At 42.8% G+C, this 14,665-nt stretch overlaps 1 protein-coding gene across 1 annotated transcript in view; it reads right to left on the bottom strand.

The window, feature by feature from the left end:
- The window catches only part of DYNC2H1 (dynein cytoplasmic 2 heavy chain 1), a 601,360-nt gene that overhangs the window by 276,057 nt on the left and 310,638 nt on the right, over positions 1-14,665 (bottom strand). The window contains exon 82 of the mRNA XM_019524237.1: positions 12,989-13,093. Coding sequence (XP_019379782.1) covers positions 12,989-13,093 — 105 coding nt within the window. The remainder of the gene's footprint in view (positions 1-12,988; positions 13,094-14,665) is intronic.

Here is a 14,665-nt window from a genome sequence, read left to right as displayed (position 1 = left end):
AAAAAAAAAAAAAAAAAAAAAAAAATCAAGGAAATATTTTCAGTTGCACCAGTTTTTAGGCAAGTAAAATAAGGCTGCTCCTCTCAGAGCAATATGTAAATCAACTGTGGAAAGATCCATAGGCCTGTGGCACAATACTTTACACTCCATGAACACTCCATTGATGACCTCAATGTAGCTATTCTCAGGCAACAATCCTTTAAAAACTGACTTGAATGGGAAATTGCAGAACAAGAAATCACCCTACAGACTGCTTTGTGTTAAGTATGATTAGGTACCTAGTGAATTTATGGAGGAACTGGGCTGCGTGGCAGCTCCTTTAATTTTGCAGGTTCTCCTGTACACCCCCTACCCCTGATTGGCTGAGAGGCCTTGGTGGCCCTGTTGTTTGCTGCTGTGGCCAGCTGGGAGGAGAAAATGGCACAGTTTTTGCCTCCGTGCCTATCAGGAGCAAGCAGTGGGTCCCCTCCACCAACTGGCAGGGAGGGGCGCATGGGGGAACCTGCAAGATTAAAGGAGCTGCCACACAGCCCACATTTCACCATGAATTTGGTAGGTCCCTAAGTATTATCTAAACAGGGACTACATATTCTTATCCAACTACCAGGATTAGCTTTTGTGACCCCTTTGTTACTATGGATTCTCCCATCACTACCCTCTCCCCTCTCTTCCTCTGCCTTCTTACCTCCATTCTTTATACTGTACTGTGCACATCTTTTCACAGCGTATGATGAAGTGAGCTCCTGCTCATGAAAGTTTATGCTGTATATGTGTGTAGATTAAATTTAATTAGTCTATAAGGTGCAAAGCTATCTTGCCTTCTGCTTGAATTCAGACTGAAACAGCTAATTGTAGGCCACACTGTTCCTACTCTTCTTTGGAAGAAAGGCAGATATGCTCAAAAATGGCAGCAGGTAGCCTTCACACATGTGCTTAGTTTTACTCCAGCAACTGTTGAAAGCATGCTTTTGTACCAAAAGTCCTGAAAAAGTCCTGGAATTAAAGATGCAAATGCTAAAACTGGTAAGAAGTGATGTCTCACAGATGCTATGTGCTTTGTTTAGATAGGTAAGTAACTTCCAGATATTTTTGTTATAATTATGATAAAATTCTGATATTTTCTACCTCTATCAAAATATTAATACAGATGCATCAGCTTTAAAAAAAAGAACTATTTAAAAGATAAAATCTATCACATATTAACTAGAATGAAAGAAACCTAGTCATTAGAATAGCCAACCAGTTTTTTTCAAATATTATATCAGTTTGCTTTGAAGACACCCTCTTCTCCCTGTTATCTGTCCATCCTTTCTAATGACTATCTCTTTCACTAGGAGTTGCGTTTGAATCTAAACAGAAGCCTGTCTTCTTGATTCTGCTTTTTAGAAGAAATATATTTGATGTTTCTACAACCAAAATTGGATATTAAAAACAGGTAGGTTTTGTAATCTTTTTTCAGATACCTGGTGTGTAAAAAGAGCCTTTGAAAACACCTTGAGCAAGAGGTGAACACAAAATCTCTCATCTGACCCAGCATAAACTACGAATGGTTTAACAATTTTCTTCTAAAGTAACGAACAGTTCAGAAAAAAAGAGAGTGCTATTTCAGCAAGTTATGCTAGTGTTAAAAATTTGGCTCGCACTTGGAGGGAGTTAGTAAGAAAGGCCAAAGCAGCAGTGGAACTCAGGATGGCAACAAAAATTAAGGACAACAAAAAGTCCTTTTTTCAGGTACATAGGGAGCAAAACAAGGGTTCAGGGTAACATAGGGCCCCTATAGCACAGGGTAGGGCAGTTAGTGACAGAAAGGAGGGACAAAGCTGAGCTCTTCAATGAGCTTTTTGCATCAGTATTCCTGAACACGGATAAAGACATCACCAAACTGGACTACAGACAGGTACAGGGGGACATCAGCCCACCAACAGTTAGTGTCTGCCTAGTGAAGGGGCACTTGGAAGGGCTTGATGTGTTCAAGTCAGCAGGCTCAGATGATCTTCCTCCAAGTGTGCTGAAGGAATTGGCCGGTGTCACAGCAGAACCACTGACAAAACTGTTTGAGTGCTCATGGCACTCAGGGCAGGTTCCAGGGGACTGGAGAAGGGCCAATGTGGTCCCTATTTTCAAAAAGGGGAAGGAGGAGGATCCAGGTAACTATAGACCAGTTAGTCTCACCTCTATCCTTGGGAAAACCTTTGAAAAAAGTATTAAGGAATGTATTTGTGTAAGTCCATCAGAAAAAGTAATGCTGAAGGGCAACCATCATGCATTCATAGCAGGTACATCCTGCCTGACAAACCTTGTTTCTTTTTAAGACCAGGTCACAAACTACTTAGATGCAGAAGTCAAGGTGGATGTCACATTGGATTTTAAAGAAGTCTTTGATATGGTGTCACATCCCATTCTCATAAAACAACTGAGCGGCTGTGACTTAGATGATTACATGGTCAGGTGGATGCCAAATTGGCTAATGGAACACTGCTAGAGAGTGATGGTGGATGGGTCAATATTGACCTGGAAGGATGTGGGCAGTGGTGTCCCCCAGGGCTCAGTTCTTGGGCCAGCGCTGTTCAACACCTTCATTGGTGATTTGCACACTGTCCATATTTGTGGATGACATCAAATTATGACACTGGAGAGTAGGGAATGGATTCAGGTGGATTTGGACAAGCTGGAAAAGTGGGCAGAACAAAATCAGATGCAGTTTAACAAAGATAAGTACCTAGGGAGAAGGAATCACCAACACACATACAGATTGGAAGATGACTTTCTAAGCAGCACAGCAGCAGAAAAGGATCTTGGAGTTATAGTTGACTCAAAGATGAACATGAGTTGACAATGTGACGAAATGATCAATAGAGCTAAACGCACTCTATCATGCATTAATAGACACATCACGAACAAGGCTAGGGAGGTGAAACTTCCCCTCTATGCACCACTGGTAAGGCTGCAGCTGGAGTACTGTGTTCAGTTTTGGGCGCCACAATTCAAGAGGGATGTGGATAACCTTGAAAGGGTCCAGAGGAGAGCCACTCATACGATCAGGGAGCTGCAGGATAGTTCCTATGAGGAGAGGTTGAGGGACCTGGATCTCTTCAGCCTCCGTAAGAGAAGGCTGACAAAGGATTTGGTGGCCATCTACCATTTTGTCAGTGGGGGGCAGCAAGGAATAGGAGATACTCTGTTTACCAAGGCGTCCCTTAGAGTAACTAGAAACAATGGCTACAAACTGTCAGAGAGCAGATTAAGACTAGACATTAGGAAGAAATTCTTTATGGTAAGGGTTACCAAAATCTGGAATGGGCTTCCAAATGAGGTGGTGCTCTCCCCTATCTTGGAGATCTTTAAGAAGAGACTGGACAAGAACCTGGCTGGAGTCATTTGGTCCCAGCACTCTTTCCTGCCCAGGGCAGGGGAGTTGGACTTGATGATCTGCTGAGGTCCCTTCCAACCCTGAATCTATTAAATCTATGGGCTGAGTGACAGTTCTGCAAGGTCCTTCTGGAGGATTTTCTTTGTGGGGCTCCGCCTCCCCTTATACCCCAGCCTTACAGCATCCCAGCTGATACCCAATGGGCTCAGGATCCTGTAGCCTTTAAGTGACCAGCCACTGAATGACAGATTACTGAAAGAGCACCTAGGACAGCACCTACAGTTATTCAGGTTTCCTAAGGTCCTTGTAACTTAATAACTCAGTGGGTCATATGTTTCTTAATCCAGATGAGTCTTCATCCAGTCCATGAGACAGGGACCCTGTGACAATTCATTCCAGGCCCTCTTGTTTAGCCCGTCTCTGTTGATCCCCTTTAGGATAGCATCACAAAAACATAGTCCAAAAATCAAGCTGCGAGTCAATGCCTTAACAGGCTCTCGGAGCAACTAACATTGTCCCATGCCCACCCCTTCCAGGAGTCCCTTAAGACTATATCTACAAATTCAAAAACAAAACAAAAAAAGGAAAAGAAACTCCTTGGCACCTGGATCATAGTCAACTAAGATGAGCCTTGAGACTGCACCCAATTAATGGCCAGGAGGATCGCTTGATTCTTGCCCTGACCTTTCTACCCAGGGTCAAGACTGCTGGTATCCTCAGTGGGGAGAAGCTTTTCTTCCAGCCACTTTCTCTGGCACCGAATGAAAAGACTACAGTTCCCAACATAAATAAACATCCACAGAAGAAGAAAGAACAACTCAGGAAACTGAGGGGCAATAACCCCTGCAACTCACAGACCCTTCAGTGCAGGTTCCATCCCTTTAAGCTTTTCTGGGCTGTCCTGGAGCAGTGCCTTGCCTCCGTGCTTGCTTGGACTCAATAGTGGTCCTCCAACCACTCTGGCCAGTGTGCCTGCCTCCCTCATCTACTGCTGGGAAAGCCTCCAGTGTCTTCTTCATCTGTCTGTCCCAGTCCTCCCCCAGCTGTTCCTCCCCAGGGCTGGAAGTACTGCTTGCCATGCTCCCTCCACCAATCCACAGGGAGCACACACTGTGGAAATAAGCAATGTGCCCCACATTCTGGTCAGGCTTCTTTCTGCTCCTGATGGGGTAAGTATTCCCTGTTCCAGTTTCTCAGGGCTTTTCTCCCACCCTGCTCTCTTCCTCTCATGTAGAGCAGTGGTAGTACTGCCACCCCTCCCTACTGCCAAAATACTACGCTCTGCGGGGCAGGCCTGAGCTGGGCCATGACACCCTTCCCTCTAGGCTACCAGGTCAGGGTCAGGCTTCACGTCCTTCTTCCAGTAAGACTTGGCCATGTCCCCTCCCCCATCCCTGTGGGGCTAGGTCACAACCCCTTCCTCCCTTCCCCAACCCCCACAGGGCTGGACCATGTATCCTTCCCTCCAGTTGGCCAGGCTGGCGCTAGACCCTGCCCCTTCCACTTGTGGGGCTGGCTCAGGACTAGGTCATTGCCCCTCCCCTCCCCCTCCACGGGGCCATGTGGGGCTGACCCAAACCCCCTTCCACCACACAGCTGGATCGGGGCCAGGCTGTGTCTGTCCCTCCCCACCCCACCCCCCAGCCTGATGGAGCCTTACTGAATTCAGCCCACAGATGGATTGGGCCCTTCCCATGAGACCTGCCAGCCAAAAATGTTGAGCAACTGCACCAGACTATGCACTTTTCATATACCTACTGAAGTCCTTTTACACAGCTTCATTCCATACAGCATATCAACAATAATAAAATAACCTTTTAAAAATATGCACAAGTTCAGTCTGGAGAAATTGTCCAAAATCAATTGCATGTAATTTAACAAGGAGAAGTGCAAAGTCTTTCCTCTAGGACAAAAAAATCACATGCATAAAATACAACCGGGGAAGGACTGGCTAGGCTGAAATACTACAGGAAAGGATCTAGGAGTTAAAATAAACTGTAAATTGAATATGAGCCAACAGTGTGCTCTTATTGCAAGAATAGGTAATAGCATACTGGGTTGTAAGGGAAGTGATTCTGTTGACACGCACTGGTCCTTACCTAAAGTACTGTGTTCAGTTTGGGGCCCCACTTTTCAAAAAAAAGATGAGGAAAAAGTCTAACAGAGAGCAATAAAAGTGATATAAAGCTTGGGAAAAAGCTTTCTAGGAAGGCAGAAATAACTAGGATTATTCAGTCTAGAGAAAATATGACTGAAGGGAGTTTTGATAATAGTCTTCAAATACCTGAGCAATGGTCTTAAATGGCAGCAGAGGGAAATTTAGGCTGGATATTAGGAAGAGTTTTTTCTCTGTGAGAAAGTTAAGCATTGGAACAGGCTATCAAGAGATGCTGTGGAATAATCGCCATCTTTGGATGTTTTTACAACCAGGTTAGACAGACACTTGGCTGGAATGTTTCAGTCAAAAACAATCCTGCCTTGAGCAGGATGTCAGACTACATAACATCCTGAATTCCCTTCCAAACTTACCATTCTATGATTAAACACATTCCCATGTCTCTAGATTTTAAGACTAGGGAGGACTAGGTTAACATCCTATAAAATAAAGGCCATTGACCATAAAGTAATTCCTGCATAAATCCTAAGACTAGAATAGGCCTCAAGAACCATCTAGTCCAGTCCTTGCACAAAGGCATATGATTTCTGAGCCATCCTAAAGACAGTCTCTTCTTAGAAATCTTCTAAAATGAGAGTCTGCAATAACGTTTGGCAGTTTGTTTCACTGCCCCTCACTTTGGAAAATAAAGAAGTTTTTTTCCTGAGATTTAATCTAAATGTACTTTGCTGTAGTTTATACCCATTGCTCTGTGTCCTACTCTCTGTGGCAGTGATAGCAATATTTCTCTATTTATGGCAGCCTTTAAAATATTTGAAAACTGTTATCATGCCCCTTTGTTCTCCTTTTCACCAAACTAAATACACATAATTCCTTCAACCTCTCTTCATGCAGCTTGCTTTTCAACCCCTCTATTATCCTTGCAGCTATCACTTCACATTAAATCTGTAACTTCTAGTAGAGCTAAAGCATATCCTTCATAAATATCCAAACATGATTTAAAGACTTCAAGATACAGAGAATTCACATCCTGAGACAAAAATGTAATGGTTACTTGCTCTCATCGTTTAAAATGTGCCTTGCCTCTATTCTGATTTTTTTAGCTTTATCATCCAGCTATCAGAAAGTGTTATGTCTTCTACTACCAGAAAACTTCTTCCTATCTTTCAGTACAAACAGTGATCATGCCGCCTCTTAAGCTTTTTTTGGATAAACTGCAATGAGTTTCTTTATTCTCTGTCACAAAGTCATCTCAAAATGAGGAATATTTGGGGGCATTTGTGGAATATCATGCATAGGTTTCCTGAATTAGATTTACTGATAAAATAGGCAGTTTCTGCTTATAGTTAATGTTAAGCTATGTTTAGGTTTGCTACATGGTGTGTGGTCTCTCTTGGCAACTATGGCTTGTATGGACTATGTTATTTGTTGCAAATGTGTTTTTATATTTTTATAGTGTAACCAGGATTGAACAACATGGTAATGATTAAGTTAAGTAGTACTCTCTGAACAATGAGAGTCACAGTTAAGACAGAATCAAAGCCTAGATAGCTGAGAGGATTAATCATTGAGAATTTGCATCTGGAATGACATATCAAGAATGAAAATGAGCTCAGGCACATGGACCACAGACCTCCCATGAATTTACATTTTCCATGCTAACATCTAGAAACAGTTGAATCAGAGACTTGTATGTTTCACAATGAGGGGAACAAATGAAAGATTATGACTCACTTGTGTACCTGATAGCCAAGGATACGGGAATAGCAGTCTTTAATGACTGATATCTCATAGTTATAATTCAATCAAGGATCACAGCTGACCTGTTGACTGGATGCCAACCAGTGAAAGTAGGTTATATGCTTAATATTCACATACTTCCTGAGAATTCAATAGAAGAATGCAAACAGACAGACAGAATAGAATACTTAAGACGTCCCATGACACAAATGTTGTCTAAAGATACCCAGAACATAGAGGTGACTTAGCCCCCTGCTGACCTACCTGTGTAGTGCAGGTTGGTAAGTTGCTGCTGGAAATTGACACGGGAAGTTGCATTTTGACAGTAAAAATACAGGGGTAGGATCATACATACATTTTCTGTTTTATTTCATATCTGTCTGCCTCAACATTTTGCCTTTGTTCTTATTATTTCTCAGGTTTTATATAAAACCTTTTGGCTCTTATTTTATCTTACTCATTGCCAGTGGTATGATCCCAGAATATTTGACCAAACAGGTGGGTTTATCCTCTGGGTGAGAAGACCTATAATTTCTAAGCATGAGCTAGATAAAAAGTGTGATTCCTTATCTGGCAAAATCTCTTCTGCTAAGACGGATTAAAGCCTGAGCAAAACAAATGGAGTTGAGGCACCTAGACCAAAAGTTAGCCCCTGGAACATCTCAAATTGTTTTCAATAGTCAAACAACAGATGGCAAAGAGAAAGCTGGGACTTAAGGATACCCCTGAAAGTGGGAGTGCACTCTATAGTGCATCACAGTCACCTACTCTAAGGTATTTTTCCCAGAACTCGTATCATTCATATAGCTCTTTTCTGAATCCTTTCAAATTTGTCAGTTCCCTTGTTAAATTGTTTGGGTGTCACTTATTAAATTGACACCCAAACTGGTCACAATATTCCAGAAGTAGTTTTACTAATTCCGTATATGCATCATCTTATAGATACCTTATTTCTCTGCTAATTATGCCAAAGAACCACCTTTGTTTTACTGGCACTAACACTGCACTGGGAAACTACATTTAATGCTCTTTTCCCCTCTCTGATGTTAAGTCCTTTTTCATATCACTGGTTTTGATGACTTTTGAACTTATGTTCTAAGTTCCTAGATAAACAATACTGCACTTAGCTATATCGAAACACAGTTATTACAAGTAATATGGTATTTCACAGGGATTAACTGAGAACAGGGTGCCAGTGTACTTTGCACAGTGCACAGGAGACGGGCACTGAACTGAGACCAACTTACTTGCTCATCCAATTCATCATTTATCATTCTACCAATTTTTGTACCATCCACCATTGTTACCAACAATAATCACAAAGACTAATGCTAATTATTGATTAAATCATACATATACTCTGTGTGTGTGTGTGTGTGTGTGTGCACGCGCATTATTTAAGGTTTAGAGTGATCTGTCATTTCAATGTGTAACTTGTCATCCAGATTTGTTGAAACTGTTACAAAAAGCAAAGAAAATACAAACTAAGGGATAACGATTGCTCCTAATGATTTTGTTGACGCTACTGAACAGATTCCACTTGCAAGCTGAACCAAACTTGGTCTTTGAGATGAAGGTTATCAGAAATTACAAACAACAAATCTGAATGAACATAAGGAGGGTTAATTCATTAATTCATTTCTCCCTGAATACCAGTATTTCCTCCTTTCCATCCAGGTACTTGGACCCATCATTAAAGTTCAACTCAGCTAGACACACAAACACACAATCACTGTAGCAAACTGGTCCAACAAACCACAAGATGGTGCTAATTATCATCCACACGCTATAATGTTCCATACCATACTCTAGATTCCCTGGAAAAAGGAGTTATCCCAGAAAACCTGCTAGCTCTGCTGGGAATTACAGGTACATTAACAATATCTTATTGTCAACTGTCACAAGCAGATAATAAATCTGATAAAATGGGTGGGAGTTTTATACACCTGCCACAATGATCACCTACCTATTTTTCTACAAATAGATGTCTTGTAAATTTGGGTGCTTACATGATTTACTTGAAGTGTGAGTGAGTTCAGAGTGACCTAGACAAATTGGAGGATTGGGCCAAAAGAAATCTTCTGAGGTTCGACAAGGACAAGTGCAAAATCCTGCACTTAGGACAGAAAAATCCCACGCACCACTGCAACCTGAGGACTGACTGGCTAAGCAGCAGCTCTGCAATAAAGGACCTGGGGGTTACAGTGGACCTGGGGGTCACAGTAAGCTGGATATGAGTCAGAAGTGTACCCTTGTTGCCAAGAAAGCTAATGATATACTAGGCTGCATTAGTAGGAGTTTTGCCAGCAGATCAAGGGAAGTAATTATACCGTTCTATTCAGCACTGGTGAGCCATATCTGGAGAACTGTGTCCAGTTTTGCCCTGCCCCGCCCCCTCCCCCCTACTAATTGGAGAGAGTACAGAAGAGAGCAATGAAAATGGTGAGTGGGATGAAGCACATGACTTACGAAGAGAGGCTGAGGGAACTGGGTTTATTTAGTTTGGAGAAGACTGAGAGGGGATTTGATAGAAGCCTTTAACTACCTGAAGGGCGATTCTAAAGAGGATGGAGCTACACTGTTCTCAGAGGTGACAGATCACAGAACAAGGTGCAATGGTCTTAAGTTGCAGCAAGGGAGGTTTAGGTTGGATATTAGGAAAAACCCTCTCACTAGGAGAGTAGTGAAGCACTGGAACAAGTTACCCAGAGACATGGCGGAATCTCCATCTTTTGAGGTTTTTAAGGCCTGCCTTGACAGCCCTGGCTGGAATGATCTGTTTGGGGATGGTCCTACTTTGAGGAGAGGGTTAGACTACATGACCTCCTGAGGTCCCTCATTTTCTGTGATTTTATGAAGTCACTGTGCACAGTCTAGAAAGCCAGCTAGCTGTGGCACCTGACTGCTGAACTGGACGCTATAGCCTTGGCTGAAAATCTCACAGATCTTGCAAATTTTTCAAAACAAGTTGTGATCACAGACATTCTGAGAACAGCTTGGAAAAATCTCTAAATCCCCCCTAGCAATAGCCCCCACTCATCTGCCAACTGTATTTTGGGAAAAAGACCCTTGTGTATAAAACAGAAATTTCCATTGATTTTACTGGCATATGCTTTTTGGTATCTGTCATGATATTCTTTCGCTCCTGCATCTTAGAATAGCTACATGCTTGCCTGTTTATATGCTTTCTCTTGTCATAGTACTTTCATTCATCCCTCACTACATCTTCAAAAGAACAAACAACAGAATAGCTGTCTCAGGCCTGGATTTTCCTGGCAGGCATTTGCCCATGAGCTTTTTATCTATTACACCATCTATTTAGATCTGTATGGTAAAGACCATTTTCTTACTGTCAAATCTGGAAAGAAAAGAGAAGAAAAACAAAGGAACAACCCCCCCCCCCAAAAAAATGCTGTTTTTCAGTCTTGTCATGCTTACAGCAAAAACTCTCCCTCATTTCAGTATAGGACAGGGGTTTGCAACATTTTTGGCAGGAGCGCGAATAACACCCCAACCTCGAATTATGCCAGGGGCAGATGGTGGGAGAACCATGAGGGACCTGATCCATGTTGCTGGCAGTGGATGCACGTGCATCTCCAGGAGGACAGTGGAGGAGGGGCCAGGGTTGCACTGCCTGGGACCCTTCCCCGCCATGCATCCCAAAACATGCATGCAGCTACCACCGGCCACAGAGCCTGGGCTGCTTGCAGGAGGCAATGGGCAGGCAGAGGGACAGCTGAGCCAGGGTAAGCAGGCCAAAGACCAGGAGCCACACAGGCCTTGGGAGAAATAGGCCTGAAAATGGGCAGGTGAAGCCATAAGCCTGGGGAGGCAGGCCTTGGCAGAGAGAGGTGTGGGGGGCAAGGTAGGGGCCTGAGAAGAGGGCCAAATGGGAAAGCCAGTCCAGAGGGTCAAGAGGCCCAGTGGGGGGGGCAGGAATGGAACCAGAGGGTCCAGGAGCCCAGTGGGGGGCGGAGAGGGGCTGAAAGCAGGACTAGGGGGTCCAGGAGTCCAGTGGAGGTGGGGGGGGGAGGTTGAGAGTGGGACCAGAGGGTCCAGGGGCCCAGAGAAGGGCCTGGGAGTAGGACCAGAGGGTCCAGGAGCCCAGCAGGGGGGTTGAGAATATTGAATAAGCACCACTGAGTGATAACACTGCAAGGCTTGGGGCATGGTCTAGGGACAGATGGAGCCATGCAATTAGCCCTTAAGGCAATGACCATGGGCACCTGGTGGTCATGAGAAGGATATCAGGTTTGGGAAGCCCTGGGACAGCCTCCCTTTTATCTGAAAAGAAATACAGTAAGGCATGGCAGGTGAATGAAGGGGTGACTACCCAACGAGAGCAAAGTGGATAAGGGCTGATGGGACTCCAGGGGCTTTATGGCCACCCTTGGAGAGAACCCCACTACACTTACACACATGGAGAACACTACTTAGATTTACCCCAGTGTTTAAGGAATAGCTCTGTTATTGTCTAAGCAGGGGTACAGGAATCTTGGACAGCAAATGCTGTTCCAGCAGATCTGGGTGGCTGAAATTAGTGGAAGATACAAAAGAGAATGAGACTGGCAAGGAAGAAATATTATAAATTACTTGCTATTGCCCACAACTTTAATAAAAGTAAAGTTGGCAAAGGAAATGGTAGAAAGCAAAGCAAACTACCAATAGGCAGAAGTGTTAGTGGCAAACTATGGTGCGGTCAGAACTGGGCATGCTGAACTATTGCTTCTAGAATAGGCAAAAGATAGGTAATAAGCTGTGCCTCACAGAATTGTGTCAGGGCCCCTCTCCCCAAACAGGTAAAGGCACAATGGAATCTTATGTGTGATCCACATAATCGTGCCTCCTGCCATGCCACATCATGGCTGACATGATCTCCCAGCCTGAGGGGTGCATGAAACCCAGCTGGGTCCTGGTACCAGGAGACATGGTGCTAGGACCCAGCATCTGCAGCTGCTAGGGCTAAGTCCCCTTAGTTGCAGGACTCCCAGCCCCAGCTGGACACTGTGCACCAATGCAGTTGGGAACCTCATCAGCTGAGGGGGCTCCCAGCCATAACTGAGACCCTGCTACATGTGCAAACTAAAGCTTGACAGCACCCAGCTATAACGTTAGAACACATTTTTAAGGTCTTACTTTACAGCTGGTTGGAGCTTTTTATGATAGGTACTCTGCACATCTAGCTAGTCTCAACACAGTTGTGCAATTAACCAGTTAATTGCATGACACATGTAATGTATAGAGGGGGCCTAGAATAGCTGAAAAGTAGAGAACAGACTGTACACCTAACATAATTGTGGGAAATATAGGCTACAGAAAACCTGAAACATTAGAAGCCCATCAACAGATGTTACTTGCTCTCAGCAAATGGCATGTTTACAATAATGAAAACATAAGGAAATGTTTCAATTTTAAATAAATTTTAAAAAAAAATTCCACAGCACAACAGACTTGGAAACATAAGATGTTGGAAGACTACTTGCAATAACTCAGACTAACATTTGATAACATTGATAAAAACAAGTAATTACAGAGATGCTTTTGTAATTTCTTTTTCCATTCAGAAATTCTAACAGACATTACACAGAAACATTCAATATTTGACAGGAAAGAGGAACTGAATATGTGCCAATCTTGCCTAATTTTATTTTTTAAAATCATATTTATGAATAGATTTCTGGTCTCTGTTGGTAAGTACTAAGATTTCTTAGCTACCAAGCACTGTAGCATTTAAAAAAGAAAAACAAAACAAAACAACTTACCTGTGAACTGATCATGCGTTGCGATGAGCGTGCAATATTGGCAGGCAAGCCAAAAAAATCAGGTTTATCATCTTCTGGAAGGCTTTCAATAGTATCACGGTAATCCTACATAAAAAGGAGGATACAGGCAATTATAGAATTTCTCTGTACAATCACAGCTTGTGAAAGTAACAGTGTATGCTGAAAGGAATTCTAGCATTCCATTTTTCAAATCTGAATTCTGATCTAGTAGTATTTAAAACCAATTTAAAGCAGCATTTTGTGGACATCTAAAAATGGCATTAAATATGGAACAATGACTCAAGGATGTGAAGATGTGTCATTTTATTGTCAAGTTTATATTGGAACAGTGTGGTGAAGTAAAAAAGAAATCTGTAATTATTTCAGTATACAGTGGGCAAACAGCAGGTTTAGCCTGATAGATTCCCTAAGTTCAGGAAGAACTTTCACTTTAACCTAAACAGTAAGTATAATTATTCCACTATACAGTCTCTTATTGTAGAGTAATTACCACACTTCAGCTGAAAAGTGTAGAAGTTAGGTTAACATTAATAGTCATATAGGATAGTAATGTTGACAGTAACTTGACATAAAACATTTTCACTATTTGGAATTAGAAAACACAAGTCACTTTCTTCTGCATAGGTGCAATCCACTGAACACTAGTAGCTTCCAATTACATTTAAATATTTGTAATCAAAATATATCATTAAAAAAGGCAACCACATGGTGGTGTGGGAGGCAAAGAGCTGTGTGTATAGCTAGGATTAGAGTTATTAGAAGCATTCTTCTGATCCAAGACATAAGAAGTAGGGGTGCACTGACAGAGATTTTGTGGGCCGATACCCATAGCCGGTATTTAAGGAGGAATATCGGCCAACATTGCTCCAATTTCCGATACAGCTGTGTGCAACTGGTAAGTCTGTTGTGGGGGAAGAGGAAGGGGGAGACAAGGGGTGTGGGCGGGGAGGGGTGCAGCTCAATACCCCACGCAGTGAGAGGGAGGGGGCAGGGGCAAGCCTGCCCAGCTGATATCGGACCGATATATCGATGCACCTCTAATAAGAAGTTATGGTGGATTGGGACAGAAGGAATATCATAATGTAGGGATGCCCTTTATTGCTGCCCTAAAAGCGTATATACTAAATGTGTAGAGGCCTGACTTCACCTGATAGTCAAGAGACTGCATGCACTTAAAATCTGATCCTCCAGTCACTCATTGGGATTACTCAGGTAAAGATAAGCATGTGTGTGTCCTTTAGCGGGATTAGTTTCTTAGAGCCATGGTTCACTGACAGGCCTAATATTAAAGCCTTCCAGTGAAAGGTATGTATTGAAATATACACTATGTGTTTGCATTATTTCCAGAGACATGGCCTCAGAATGCGAGGACCTTGTCATCAGACTGTATTTACACAAAAAATTTACTCACATATGCATTCTACCAAATGTATGAAGCATGCTTAGCATTACATCATTAAGGCAGTGAGAAGTACAAAGACATGAATTGGGAGTGTTGAAAAGAAGACAGATCTAAACTATTTGATGAAATGACACACAAATCAGAGGGCCATTTCTGTTTTGCTTTTCCATACATGAAATCGAAATCGGGCTTTAAACTAAGTTTGTCAGGGGACGGGGATCCACAGGAGCAAGAGAAAACTCAACCAGGTGTAG

Source organism: Gavialis gangeticus, unplaced genomic scaffold, assembly GCF_001723915.1.
Source record: "Gavialis gangeticus isolate Ggan-Ray unplaced genomic scaffold, GavGan_comp1, whole genome shotgun sequence".
Classification (NCBI taxonomy): domain Eukaryota; kingdom Metazoa; phylum Chordata; order Crocodylia; family Gavialidae; genus Gavialis; species Gavialis gangeticus.
Note: the sequence above shows the minus strand (reverse complement) of the source record. Positions and strands in the feature narration are given on the sequence as shown.